Source organism: Phaenicophaeus curvirostris, chromosome 18 (assembly GCF_032191515.1).
Source record: "Phaenicophaeus curvirostris isolate KB17595 chromosome 18, BPBGC_Pcur_1.0, whole genome shotgun sequence".
Taxonomy (NCBI): Eukaryota; Metazoa; Chordata; class Aves; order Cuculiformes; family Cuculidae; genus Phaenicophaeus; species Phaenicophaeus curvirostris.
In genome coordinates this window covers 5,984,427-5,996,354 of record NC_091409.1, presented here as the reverse complement: position 1 = coordinate 5,996,354, position 11,928 = coordinate 5,984,427, and the positions used below count along the sequence as shown (strand labels likewise).

The 11,928-nt window shown below is 42.1% G+C and overlaps 1 protein-coding gene across 1 annotated transcript; it reads left to right on the top strand.

The window, feature by feature from the left end:
* The first annotated feature begins 144 nt into the window (after window positions 1-144).
* Window positions 145-3,951, top strand: RPS21 (ribosomal protein S21). The gene is made up of 6 exons (XM_069872172.1): window positions 145-236; window positions 425-518; window positions 1,616-1,679; window positions 2,976-3,047; window positions 3,699-3,754; window positions 3,890-3,951. Exons 2-6 carry the CDS (start codon window positions 469-471, stop codon window positions 3,897-3,899), a joined length of 252 nt encoding a protein of 83 aa, XP_069728273.1. The 5' UTR covers window positions 145-236; window positions 425-468; the 3' UTR covers window positions 3,900-3,951.
* Window positions 3,952-11,928: the final 7,977 nt, after the last annotated feature.

Sequence of the window (11,928 nt, the reverse complement as noted above, 5' to 3'; positions counted from 1 at the left end):
GCTGCTGACGCGGCCGAGCCAGTACCGGAAGTGACCTCAACCGGAAGTGCCCCTCCCACGCGGCACGACCACTCTGACCGGAAGTGTCCCACCCTCTCTCTCTCCCCCCGCGCGAAGACTGCCGCGCGCTGGTCACGCGACCGCGCCCACAACCGGAAGTGCTCCCGCCCTCTCTCCTCCCCGCGCGCTTCCGCTTCCGGCGCCGCCTCTTCCTTTCCGCCGCGGCGCTGCACGAGGTGGGAGCCGGGTCGCGGTGCTGCTGCGGGGGGCGGCGCGGGGGCGGCTCTTGCCGTGGTTCCCGGGGTCGGTGAGGCTGGGGCCGCTGGTGGGTGACGGCGGGGTGAGGGCGCAGAGGTTTGGGAGGCTCTCGGTACCGGGCAGGCCCGCAGGGGACGGGCCCTGAGCGCTGCCCTGCGACCCGCAGGTGTTCCCAGGCGGTGCCAGTGCCTCAGCGGCGAGCCGGGCAGGATGCAGAACGACGCCGGAGAGTTTGTGGACCTCTACGTCCCTCGGAAATGGTGAGTGCGTCCCTTCAGTGGCGGGGTGAAAGCGTCTTTCTTTTCAAACAGTGTTTTCCCGACAGTGCTCGTTCCTTGGAGATGATAACATCTCGCGTTCAGTATGATCTGTGTTGAATAAATGTGTCTTCTGTAATCACCTCTGTCTGCAGTCTCTCCCCATCTCAAATGTAAGGTCAGGGAGAGCTGACTTCAAAGCTCCAAATCAGCAAGAGATTCCACTGTTGTAAAGTCTATAATGACATTAAAATCAATTCTTAGAAAGTAATGGGATATACATAAGACTTCTGGAAATAACCGTGCGTGTAAGTGGGAAATACATTCTGTCTTCAGCTCTTGCCTTGCTGCACAGAATCAACGGAGACGATCGGTCCTTTATGTTTTCTAAACTAAACTCCAAAACCACTCTGGTTTCATTGCAGAAGTGAGTGTGGGTGTTTGCAGTGTGTGTGTTTGTGCTACAGGCTGTCACAGAGAACCTATGAGATAATCACTTGTTGCCTTGATTGCACACCTTAAGTACCACATTGAGATCACAGGTAAATGGGCAGTGAGAAGCTTTTTGTAAATGCGTGCGTGTGTTAAAAAAAAGAAAACAAGAAAAACTGAAAAGTAAACCATTTCTATGCTTTTTATTACATTTAAGTCATTTTTTTTTTTTTACAATCTGCAATTTCCGAGTTAGCAGCCTGTGTGTCTTGACAGTGTTAATGGCTCCCAGTGAAGAAGGCGTAGAAACTGCATTCTCATTAATTACCCAGTCACTCTGGGTTTTGCACATTGGAAAAGAAAAACTTGTTCTGTGTGTTTTGAAGGCCTGTGTTGCTGTGTGCAATGTATAGGGGCGAGCTGGGCCTGTAAAAACCACAGTGAAGGGATTAGTTGGCAACTTAGCATGATGCTACTGAGTTAAAGGCGCCATGAAATGTACTTAAAACTGTATTAATTTTCTTAGCACTGAAAATTCAAACTGTTACTGTGTAAACTACTTCTGCAGTTTTAATTTGCATGTAGATTTGGGTTTAGAAGTTGAGGTTTTTTTCATTGTCACTGTCTACTTCCTTTTGTTTAAATGTATCTTGTTATCTTCTCCTTAGCTCTGCTAGTAACCGAATAATCGGTGCTAAGGATCATGCTTCTATTCAGATAAATATTTCTGAGGTAAGTTTCATAATGGGAGCATGGGATGTGATGAGAGATCTACACCTGTAAACTTGATAAGAGTTAAGTAATGTAATGGGTTGTGATGTGGCTTTAAATAGTTCACTAGAGGCTGTGTAAGCGTAGAGCTTGAGGGCTTTTAAACTCACAAATATATTAGTGTATAGATCCTGGTTATTTTACGGCCTATTGGAAAATCGTGAGTAGAGTCATAAAGCTCTCCACAGTCTGTCCCAGCCTTCCACTGTTTGACCAAGTACAACTTCCTAACTCTAGAGCCATTTAGAGTTAAAAATTAGCAAATTTTTTGTCTTGAAGGAAAGGATAAATGCTTGTTTCTGAGAGATTCTTGTCCCCTCTACCTTCACCTGTCTGTAAGAAAGTACAGTTCTTCACTCTGACCTTATGCACCCTCATTTCAATTTTCTATTCTTGTTGATTTTGTCTGTGCTTTTTCTAGTTGGTCCAAACTTTTAAGATAGGTGACAGTTTCTAGAACAAAACTGTATTTCTGTTCTACTTTGCTTGACTAAAATGCTGCCTTCTGTGTTTGGCTCGAATAATTTCTGTTAATACTGGACACTGCTGCTTTTAGAAGGTGACAGAAAAGATTGCTCTTGTGTTTCATGTGCAGCTTTATAATTTCATTAGCTCAGTAATGGGAGTATAATAAGCCTAGACTCCTACTGAGGTGTGCTGGTTGTATGTATTGCCTTGGTATTGTATGCTTACTTTTCTTTCTTTGTTTATTGATATTCACTTTGCAGGAATTATGTGGACACAGTGTTCCTATAGTTTATGAGGTTCACTACACTGTTTAATTTCATTATTTATATTGTTTAGTCTTTCTTCCTGTTAAATTTCTCTGCAACTGGAGGAAGCGAGACAATTTTTCTCTCTACTTGGGCGTTTGCTACCTGCGTAACAAGACTGTTCCCTTCTCCCCTTCACTTCAGTTTTCCATAATATTGACCTTAATTGAAAGAAACCTGAAAAAAATAGCAAAAGCAGTAAAATCCATTTCCCATTTTTTATCGGAACTCCAATTTTAGCTACTATTTTACGTTGTGTTCTTGTTACACTGTGTGATGTGTTAAATTTTACAGCTGCCCTATGTAATTAACTAAATTTGCTGGGAAAAGGTAACTATAGCTGCCTATTTGCCTTAGCGGTTTGTAGTTTGTAGAAAATATTGCAGTTATCTATAATTTTTACTTTCTTGTGTTTGCCGAGCAGTGATATAAGAGCATAACATTTTATAAGCATCTGTATGGAGTAACTTTCTTGTAATTACAGGTTGACAAGGTAACAGGCAGAGTAAACGGCCAATTCAAAACATATGCTATTTGTGGACCAATTCGCAGAATGGTAAGTAGTTTATTCACTTACAAAATAATTTTGCTTCCTTTTATATTGATCATCAATTTTTCAGATGTATCTTTAGGCCTGAAAATGCAACATGCGTTCAGCTCATGTTAGAGGAGGGAGCTTTGTAGGGATAATGAAGACAAAGAATACGTGAACAAATTCACTTATGCAAAACAGTTTTTTCTGTTATTTCCTTCAGTCCTTTGGTTTGTAGACTTATGTGTGTTTATGTATTCTTTAAAATCACTGAAGTATGCAAGTGGATTTTTTTTCTTGTAAGGATGTACTGAGCTACTAATGCCTGGCTTTTATCTGTTGTTTATAATTACTTGAGATGATACTACTGTGATTTAAATTTGTTAAACATGGGGTGAAGCTTCCTGCAGTCGATCAGAATTCTGCTTACCCAGAAACATGTCGTGTTAAAGCAAGTGTATATTTTATCAACTTAAAGCTATTTCTTATCCTAAGCAATGACAAAGAATTTAACAGCTTGTTTTGAAAACTCTAATCTATATACATAAAATGTAGCGATCCGTGGAAAGCTTTGTGCCTTTCACTACCAGCATTAAATTTTGCAGCTGCCTCTCTCTTTAAAGTGTATCCGGAATTCTTTGGTCACTTCAAAATCATCTTTTGTTTTTTTCAAAGGGTGAATCTGATGACTCCATTCTTCGTCTGGCAAAAAATGATGGAATTGTTTCCAAGTATGTATGTTTATCATATCCTCTAGCTCTTGCAGGGGTAACTCCCATACCCAAATTACACAGCTGGTCAAAAATATTTACTTGAGCTGTTGAAACAAACTATTTTGTAACAATGTTTGTTTTATTTTCTTCTAGGAACTTTTAACTGAAGGAACTCCGTATGGAACATCTGATGTAAAATAAACAGTTTGAACCTATATTGTGCTGTGTCTTTTGTTCAACTCATAAACATTGGTGGATTTATTATAGTTAGTCTTAAGAGACTTAGAAATGTGTGTCTTCAAAAGGCACACAGATTCTGATTATGAATTCTTAAAACAAATTAGCCTGTAAAGCAGTGCCAGAGTTAAAAATCAAGAATTTCCACTTCACTCTTTGTTTCGCTATAATATTTCTTTCTCTGATTTAATTAGTTTTGCAATTGTGGCTCCACTCCTTTTTTCATCTGTAATGGACCATTTTGCAATGTAGTGATCTCATTCAGTTTGCTGCTTTTGCAGTGCAGTGGAAGAACTAAATGGATTCTTTTGATTCTGATGTCAAAATTTACTGTTTTTTCTGCTGATAAGAGGCTGGCAATATTCTGCTACTGACACACATTCTTTTAAGTTAATTATGAAAACTGGAATTCATGGAATATTGTCTTATCAGAAATACTTCTTGGCATGCTAGCCGATTGGTTGCCGTGTGAGAGACTCTTGAAGTTTTGCATTTTTAAGATAGATGTTGAAAAGCAGAGAAATGAAGGAGAAAATAATCTGAAGATTTGGCAATGTTGTGGTAAATTAAAAGCCCATTAAGGGCTAAGAGTCTTTCTACCTGCTGATGTTGTTTTTTAGCTATGTTGTAGCAGAATTGAGAAAGAACAAGCAGTTTGAATGATAACATCTGCTGACATTGTCTCTCTCCTGATTCCATGCCTTTGGCTGATTTCCATCACTTCACACTTCTGACCTAACACACACGTTTTCATAATGTAGTTTGAAATAGTTGCTTCAAGGTTGGAGCTGTTGTACTTAAGGTGTTTATTTATAATTTGGACCGGTTGTTTTTCTGATAAAGCTTCTGAAGCAGTTACTGTGGAAGAAAAACATTTGTTGGCTCCATTCGCTGATGCACAAACTGCAAGGTTTGCTGAGTTATCGTCAGGCATTGACTTCTGATACTGGATTATAAATAAGGTTGGTTATCTTGCAGGCCTGAGATCACAGATTGACTGTTGCACTGAAGCGTTTAGAAGATCTACAATCCTCCTGACCTTACAGTGTTGTATTCTGACACCTCTCAATTTGCTCCTACGTTGTGTGCCAAAACACACCAGAAATAAGTTGTTTGATGGCTGTTTTTTTCTTTCCTTTGATCAGCTTTTCATGTTCACTTTGATATTGTGTTTGGAAAGTGCTGTTCTCAGGGTTCTGTAGCTGTTCTCACAAACCTTTGGTATCTTGTGCATCATTCTAGTGGGTCACAGAACTGCTGGCAGCATTAGGACTTGGTTATATCTTAACAGCAGGAAGCACTGTATTAAATTGCAAAAGCTTTTCACAATCCTTTTTTCCCGTACTGTCTACAGAAATGGAGAAAGTGAGTTTGGTAAGTGCTAAGCTAGAAGCAACTGCTGTGAGAAAGGGGAAAGAATCGGTGCTAAGAGCAGGCACTTTATATTTGTGTGTCTTATCATCAATAGCACCTCTAGTGGAAAGATTTCTGATTTCCTTGTAAATACATGAGGGCTTAAAATCATGATGTCTTTTTGAGTGGTGTAGTGTCTCCCAGATTTTTGGTTTGCAGGAGGGATATAGGAAAATGCCGTATGCCTTTGTTTCAGAAGCAATTTCAGCGGAGAAGATGGAAATCAACAGGCCGTTAGCCTTTTCCAGCATAGCTATAAACTAAAACATTTTTGGTTGTACATTCTGTCTTCCCACTGATAACGCTTGAATTTACTAGTCCTCCCCCAAGCTGATAGAACCTTTAAAGATAAGCTCCTGGATGTTTCAAGTAAGGGGGAACTCAACTAAAAAGACCAAAAAAGGCTAAAAAGACAAAAAGAAAAGGCTTTGTGTTGAACTTAATAATACAGAAAGCACATGAGAGAGACCTTTTAAATACCACAAGCAGGAAAAAAATAGCTATAACCCAAACTTTGTTTTTGAGCTATTCTGACTTCTAAGTCAACCATGTATTAAAAACAAAAAAGCGGAGACTATTAGTTGTGATTCTCCTGGAAATATTTCATTTTTCCAGCAGATAAATCTCCAAAACCACTTTCTGGAAAGACTAATATAGCCTGTAAACTGGAGAGATTCCGGCTTGGCTTATGTCCAGCCCTCATTACTCTCCTTTGTACACAGTAAAATGAGATAAGTTTTAATTGGACCTGACGTTTCTTTCTGACATATCTTAAATTAGCTGCTTCTGCCTTGCGTTAGGATAGAACGTTAAATAAACGCAGTAACTGTTTACTGCTGATAAATGCCTAGTTTACCAAAGAGTTTAAATGTTGACTTGCTTCTAATCCCCTGGGACTCTGTTCATCCATGTGGAGTGCAGTGAAATTCCTCAACAAGGCAAAGTGAACTGACAGCTGAAAAGTTCAAGACGAACTTGAGGTCTCTCAGATGTCATTTTAAGCCATAAAACTCCTTTACTGTGCAGTGATACCATGTTGACACTTCTACATTGAATAACTATTAAAAGATTATGCTGTAATGTAAAACTGCTTTCTAGAACTGATTGTTTCCATTTGTTTCAGGGGGGAAAAAGAGGAAACAAATTACTTTTTCATTAATTTCGTGTCAAAACAAGCTTATGAAATGTTATGGTGTGGAATCATAAAACCTAGCTCAATTGGAAATGGATTAGTGCTGTGCTAAAGGCTTCCTGAAGTTCATACTCCCTTCTCCAGAATCCTAAGAAGGGAGGATGTTTGTCCCTTTAAAAATCAATTCTGAGTTGCAATTTCTAGTATTGTGATGTAAAATATTCTTTGTTTTCCTGGGACAGGAATAGTTCAGATCTTCAAGAGCCATGAAAGGGAATGAACTGTACTTGTACTGTACAAGATGGACAGAGTTGCCCTTACATGGTTACATTGCACCCAGTCATGAAATTCTTCTCTGTTACTTACAAGGACTTGGCAGTGGCATCCTAATGACATCTGATTTATCTGGGACTATTTTAGTGTCTTTGGCCAAAATTTTGCTGCCCAGGCAGAGCCTGCCTGCTCCTTAGAACACCTTGTTTGTTGGCAGGAGCTCCTAGATGTCTCAATACTGATTTAGTCTCTTTTAATGAGCTACATGGTGTTGAAAAGCTGCTTTAGTCCATCTCAGCTCTAAGTGTGCTGTGATCAGAGGGCTGGGGTTAGGAGGCCGCTGCATCTTCTCTTGCTGGGAGCGCAGAATTAGCTTCGATAACATCGGCTGTGCTTGCAAGGTGCCAAACAGGCAAAACACTGCTGAGGCTGGGAGAAAAGGCAACGTGCTTCCCTGGCATCGCTCATGCTTCACTGCAAAAAGGAGCGCTGTGACTCAGAAGAGGAATAAAGATGGGCAAGAATGTCTTTTGCTGTCATGTCTGTTACTGCTGCTCACGGCTGTCCCACCGGTGCTCCCTGCAGAAAGGAGGCTGGGACAGCTTGCAAGGGATGTCATTTCTCTTCCTAAAGCATGCAGTGATGCCGGAGGCTGCTGAAATCCTACCTGGAGGACTGAGCTAAGCTGTAACACCACATTTTGCAGCAATTTTGTTTTCCAGTTGGATGTCAGGGAGCGCTGTGTGTTCCCCACTCCAGTTTTGTTTGGTTGCTGTCAGTGACACAGAGAGAAAAACATCTCTTCTGCAAATATTACTTTGAATAGGTTAAGCGAGATCTTGATTTTAGTTAATTCGTCAATGACTGTTTGCACTGAGGCATCCCAGGGGACGCAGCTTCCCCATATGTGTGTTAGACTAATTAACCATAGAAGAAACATAGGAAACTAATTAGTCATCTTTTCCTGATGGAAAATACTCTATTGCTTAATGTCAGGCAGGAGTTCTCCTGAACTAAATCCTCAATAGGAATTGCAGGCACTGAAATTTTAAGAATTAAGAACAATTTATAAGGTCAATGTGGGATTTTCTTAATGCATTATGATGAAAATGGTATTATTGTAACATCTCTTCTCAGATAGCTGATAGAAAGTAAAACAAATGTGGTCAGGCTGAACCAAGCATGTTATTGTGCAGTGTGCGTACCTGAGCTTTACTCTGTCAATAAATCCTGTTCTGTGGTTTCTTACTGGACTGGATCCTCATCCAACCTGGCCTCGAGCACCTCCAGGGATGGGGCAGCCACCACTGCTCTGTGCAGTACTCACTGGAATTGAGCCTTTGCACACCCAGGTCTCTCATCTAGCTGTAAATGTAGTAATCTTTTTTACTGCTTTTCTAGGGCATCAGAGTCCTGAGAAGTGCCTTGATCCCTCTGTCACTGCACTAGCAGGCAATGCATTGGCATCCTGATGTGGCTCGAAGTTACCCAGCCTTGCTCACTCATTTATTTCAGTACCTGCCAGGTAAGCAACATTGATCAAAAATGCTAAGATACCACGTATTTCATTTCACTAAACAACTTCTTCTTAAAGCGTTTGGCACAGCTCTGTGTGGAATGCTTTTTGAGCTGGGAAATGTGATAGTTCGTGCTCTAGGCAGTGTGTTTCAAATGTCTGAGGCTGAATAAAAATAGCTCTTCAAAATACATTGGGGAGTACGCTGGGGAGGTGACGGAGGTCAATTCTTGCAGCTTGTCTGTGATTCATTCAGTTCTTTTCTCTACAAGGACTAGAAATTTAATTCTGCCTTTGATTAGTTTGGTGCTAAAAGAAAGGGATTTACACGCCTGCTTTCTGTTCTGGCCAATGGAGCTGTGCTCGCAGCGAACTCCCTCTGCATTCCTGGGAAAATGGGGTCATTTGTGCTGGATCACTCAGCCAAGCGCAGGAGCCAGATCTGTGACTGTGCAGCCCACGAGCCGGTTGTGATGAGGAAATGACAACCTTAAAAAGTCCGTGCTGCAGTTAAGTTCAGTGCCCGCTGATGGGTCAGTGTCTTGTGTCTGCTCTCAAGTGCCTGGAACCATCATCCCAGCATTCGGTACCTTAGCTGGTAATCTCAAACTTTTAAGAATTTCCAAGCAGGCTGACCAAAATCTGAAGATCTAAGACTGCCTGTACCCAAAAAGAAGTAAATAAAAGGAAGCTAATCCCAGATGGTGCTGATTAAAATGTGAACTACGAAAGGCAGATTAAAGAAGCAGGTTTCAGGTTGCAAAGTAAATTGCCTGAGAGGGAGCTTTATTGTTGCAGCAATCGTATTTCTGGAAATGCAGCACATCTTGGTACATCACTGCCTCTGGAGAGCCTGCATCCTCCTGCAGAAGAGAACTGAGCCAAGCTTTGAGTCTTTAGATCGCAGAGGGAACTCCTGTCTCAGCAGTCACCTCTTTGCTGGGTGATAGATGTGTGCCCACATCAGGCACGAGCCCTTTCAGAGTAAAGAGATGCAGTTTTATAAGGTTTTTCTGACCTTCTCCCACATGCTGTTCTTGTCTAGGGAACGGGAGGCAGTGCACTCCTCTGCCAGTGACTGTGAGCAGTGTTCGCTTCTGACCTTGGGTACCGAATAGTTCATATCAGACCTGCTTTGGTCTTAGGACCCCCAGACGAAGGGTTTTTTATTTTCCAAAATGTGTTGTGTGTTACACAACTGTGTAGGGTCTTTTCCAGGCTGATTTGAGAGAAACCCAACAGCAGAATTAATCCCCCCCCTCAGCTGGAACCAGTGCTGACTCACCTTTGTAAGGCTTAATTCCCTGAAAACTTTAAGCATTCAGGAAAGTCTCATGCGCATGTAGTTGTATAACAGCTTTCCATGTGACTATAAGAAAATCTCAAATTCTTAATTCATCGCGTATCTTGTGGCTCGTGGCTGCTCTGTTATCCAAGTGCTGCTGCTTGCAGGTCTTATGAGGAACGGCTGAGAGAGCTGGGGGTGTTTAGCCTGGAGAAGAGGAGGCTGAGGGGAGACCTCATTGCTCTCTCCAACTACCTGAAAGGAGGTTGTGGAGAGGAGGGAGCTGGCCTCTTCTCCCAAGTGACAGGGGACAGGACAAGAGGGAATGGCCTCAAGCTCCGCCAGGGGAGGTTTAGGCTGGACATGAGGAAAAAATTCTTCACAGAAAGGGTCATTGGGCACTGGCAGAGGCTGCCCAGGGAGGGGGTTGAGTCACCTTCCCTGGAGGGGTTTAAGGGACGGGTGGACGAGGTGCTAAGGGACACGGTTTAGTGTTTGATAGGAATGGTTGGACTCAATGATCCGGTGGGTCTCTTCCAACCTGGTTATTCTATGATTCTATGATTCTTTCTGCTGAGTGGGAGCTGGTCTGGCGTGCTTCTCATGGGCATTCAGAAAAACTAGAGCACTGGGGGCAAAGCTCAGGAGACCTTGTTTCTACTTCTGACTGACGTTTGTTTTGAGCAAGATTGTTACGTTCTATGCTAGAATCCACTCGTCTATAAAATGAACATGATGAAAAAGTAGGAAACTTTGAACGGATTTGAGGGTTGCTCATAAAATGCAATATGAGGTAGCACAGTTATTTAAATAACTCGTACAAGGAGTATATAATTTAAAGAAGATCTGCAGTAGACTCAGAGTTGAGCCAGAGGGCACATGTGCTAATTTACTATTTTAACCCCCAGTTTTATCTTCTGTTCAGCAGGTAAATTTTACGCCACCTATTTTCTGGACGTGCAAATAAAATAATCCAAGTATCTTTTAAAAACTCTTTTTGAATCCAGTACCCTGTATGGGGGCAGGACCCTTTGAGCATTTTTCCTTCCTTTGGGGGATGTAGTGAGAGAGAAGGTAAGATCAAAGTAGATTGCTGCAAAGAGTGACTGATTTGCAGTACTCTGCAGCTTGAGATAATGCCTCTGGTATTTGAGGACTCCAAAATGCAAAAAGCAATGCAGTGGGGAGCCTATTCTTGGTCACCCATTTCTTGAATCAGTAGCTGGGACCCAGGAGTCAGGAATGGCACGAAAGGCTGATCATCCTATGATCCACTGCTACTTCAGCTGCTGCACAGTCGTGTCTGCTCCTACTGCTCTGGTCCAATCTCAAGACTTCTCGGACCTTTGAAGTTAATGGAAACTTTTATGCAAATTCACAAGATACCATCAGACTTAGATGAATTTGCAAGAGACAATGACAAGCCACGAAGAGCTGGGAACAGAACAAACCATGAGAAATTCCAGCAAAGAGGGCGGTAACTGATTATAGCGACAGATAACACTTGTTATCAGAGCAGCTCATAAATCCACCCAATTTAAACAGAGTGTCAGGCAGCATCCCCTTCTGCATTGTGTGTTGCCCCAAGGGATCTACAGCTGCTTGTTCTGATCAACGACTTCCATTCTATCTTTGGGGTTCCCAAAGTCACTGCTTCCTGGAAAACCTTTGAGGGGTGCTAGTTCTGAGTGCCTCTGCGGTCCTGGGGAGCAGGAGCAGGACATGTTACTGTTCCAACGAGCAGCCTCAAATTACTGTTTGGCTGTCACTCGGATAGCTGGGAAATGCGCCCATGAGCAAAGCAACGTTGGCAAAAGTGACTTGCCAAAAATATTGGATGTCGTTTAGCAGCTGACTTTAGGATCTGATTTTCTAATCCAAAGTGTCTATTGGAAGACAAAAAGCCTCTGTGAAGAAGCAGTGCCGGTGTCTTTCCTGGGACTCGTAATTAGACACCTAACTGCCCCACATTCCTTAAAGCATGAACACACCAATAGAAACCTTTCCAGCATCACTGTCACCTTTTGGGATCATCATTGCAGCTGCAGATCTACCCTGCATCTTGGTAGATGAAGATGACTTGAGGAGAGGGATGTGAAATCACACCGTGGTTAATCCATGTATCTTGACCCTGGGTTTGCCTCAACCATTTGTTTTGGGGTACTATGACTTGATAAAATGAGGCAGACCTTTGGGAGAAAATTTATGTCTACTATCTGGAAAAAATAACCCACAGCTTTGTTATAGAAAACTATGGAATTGCTGATAAAGAATTCTTAGATGTGAGATGATGAGCATCCATGGCAAGTAGCTAGGTCTAGGTACAGTGTTAGGCT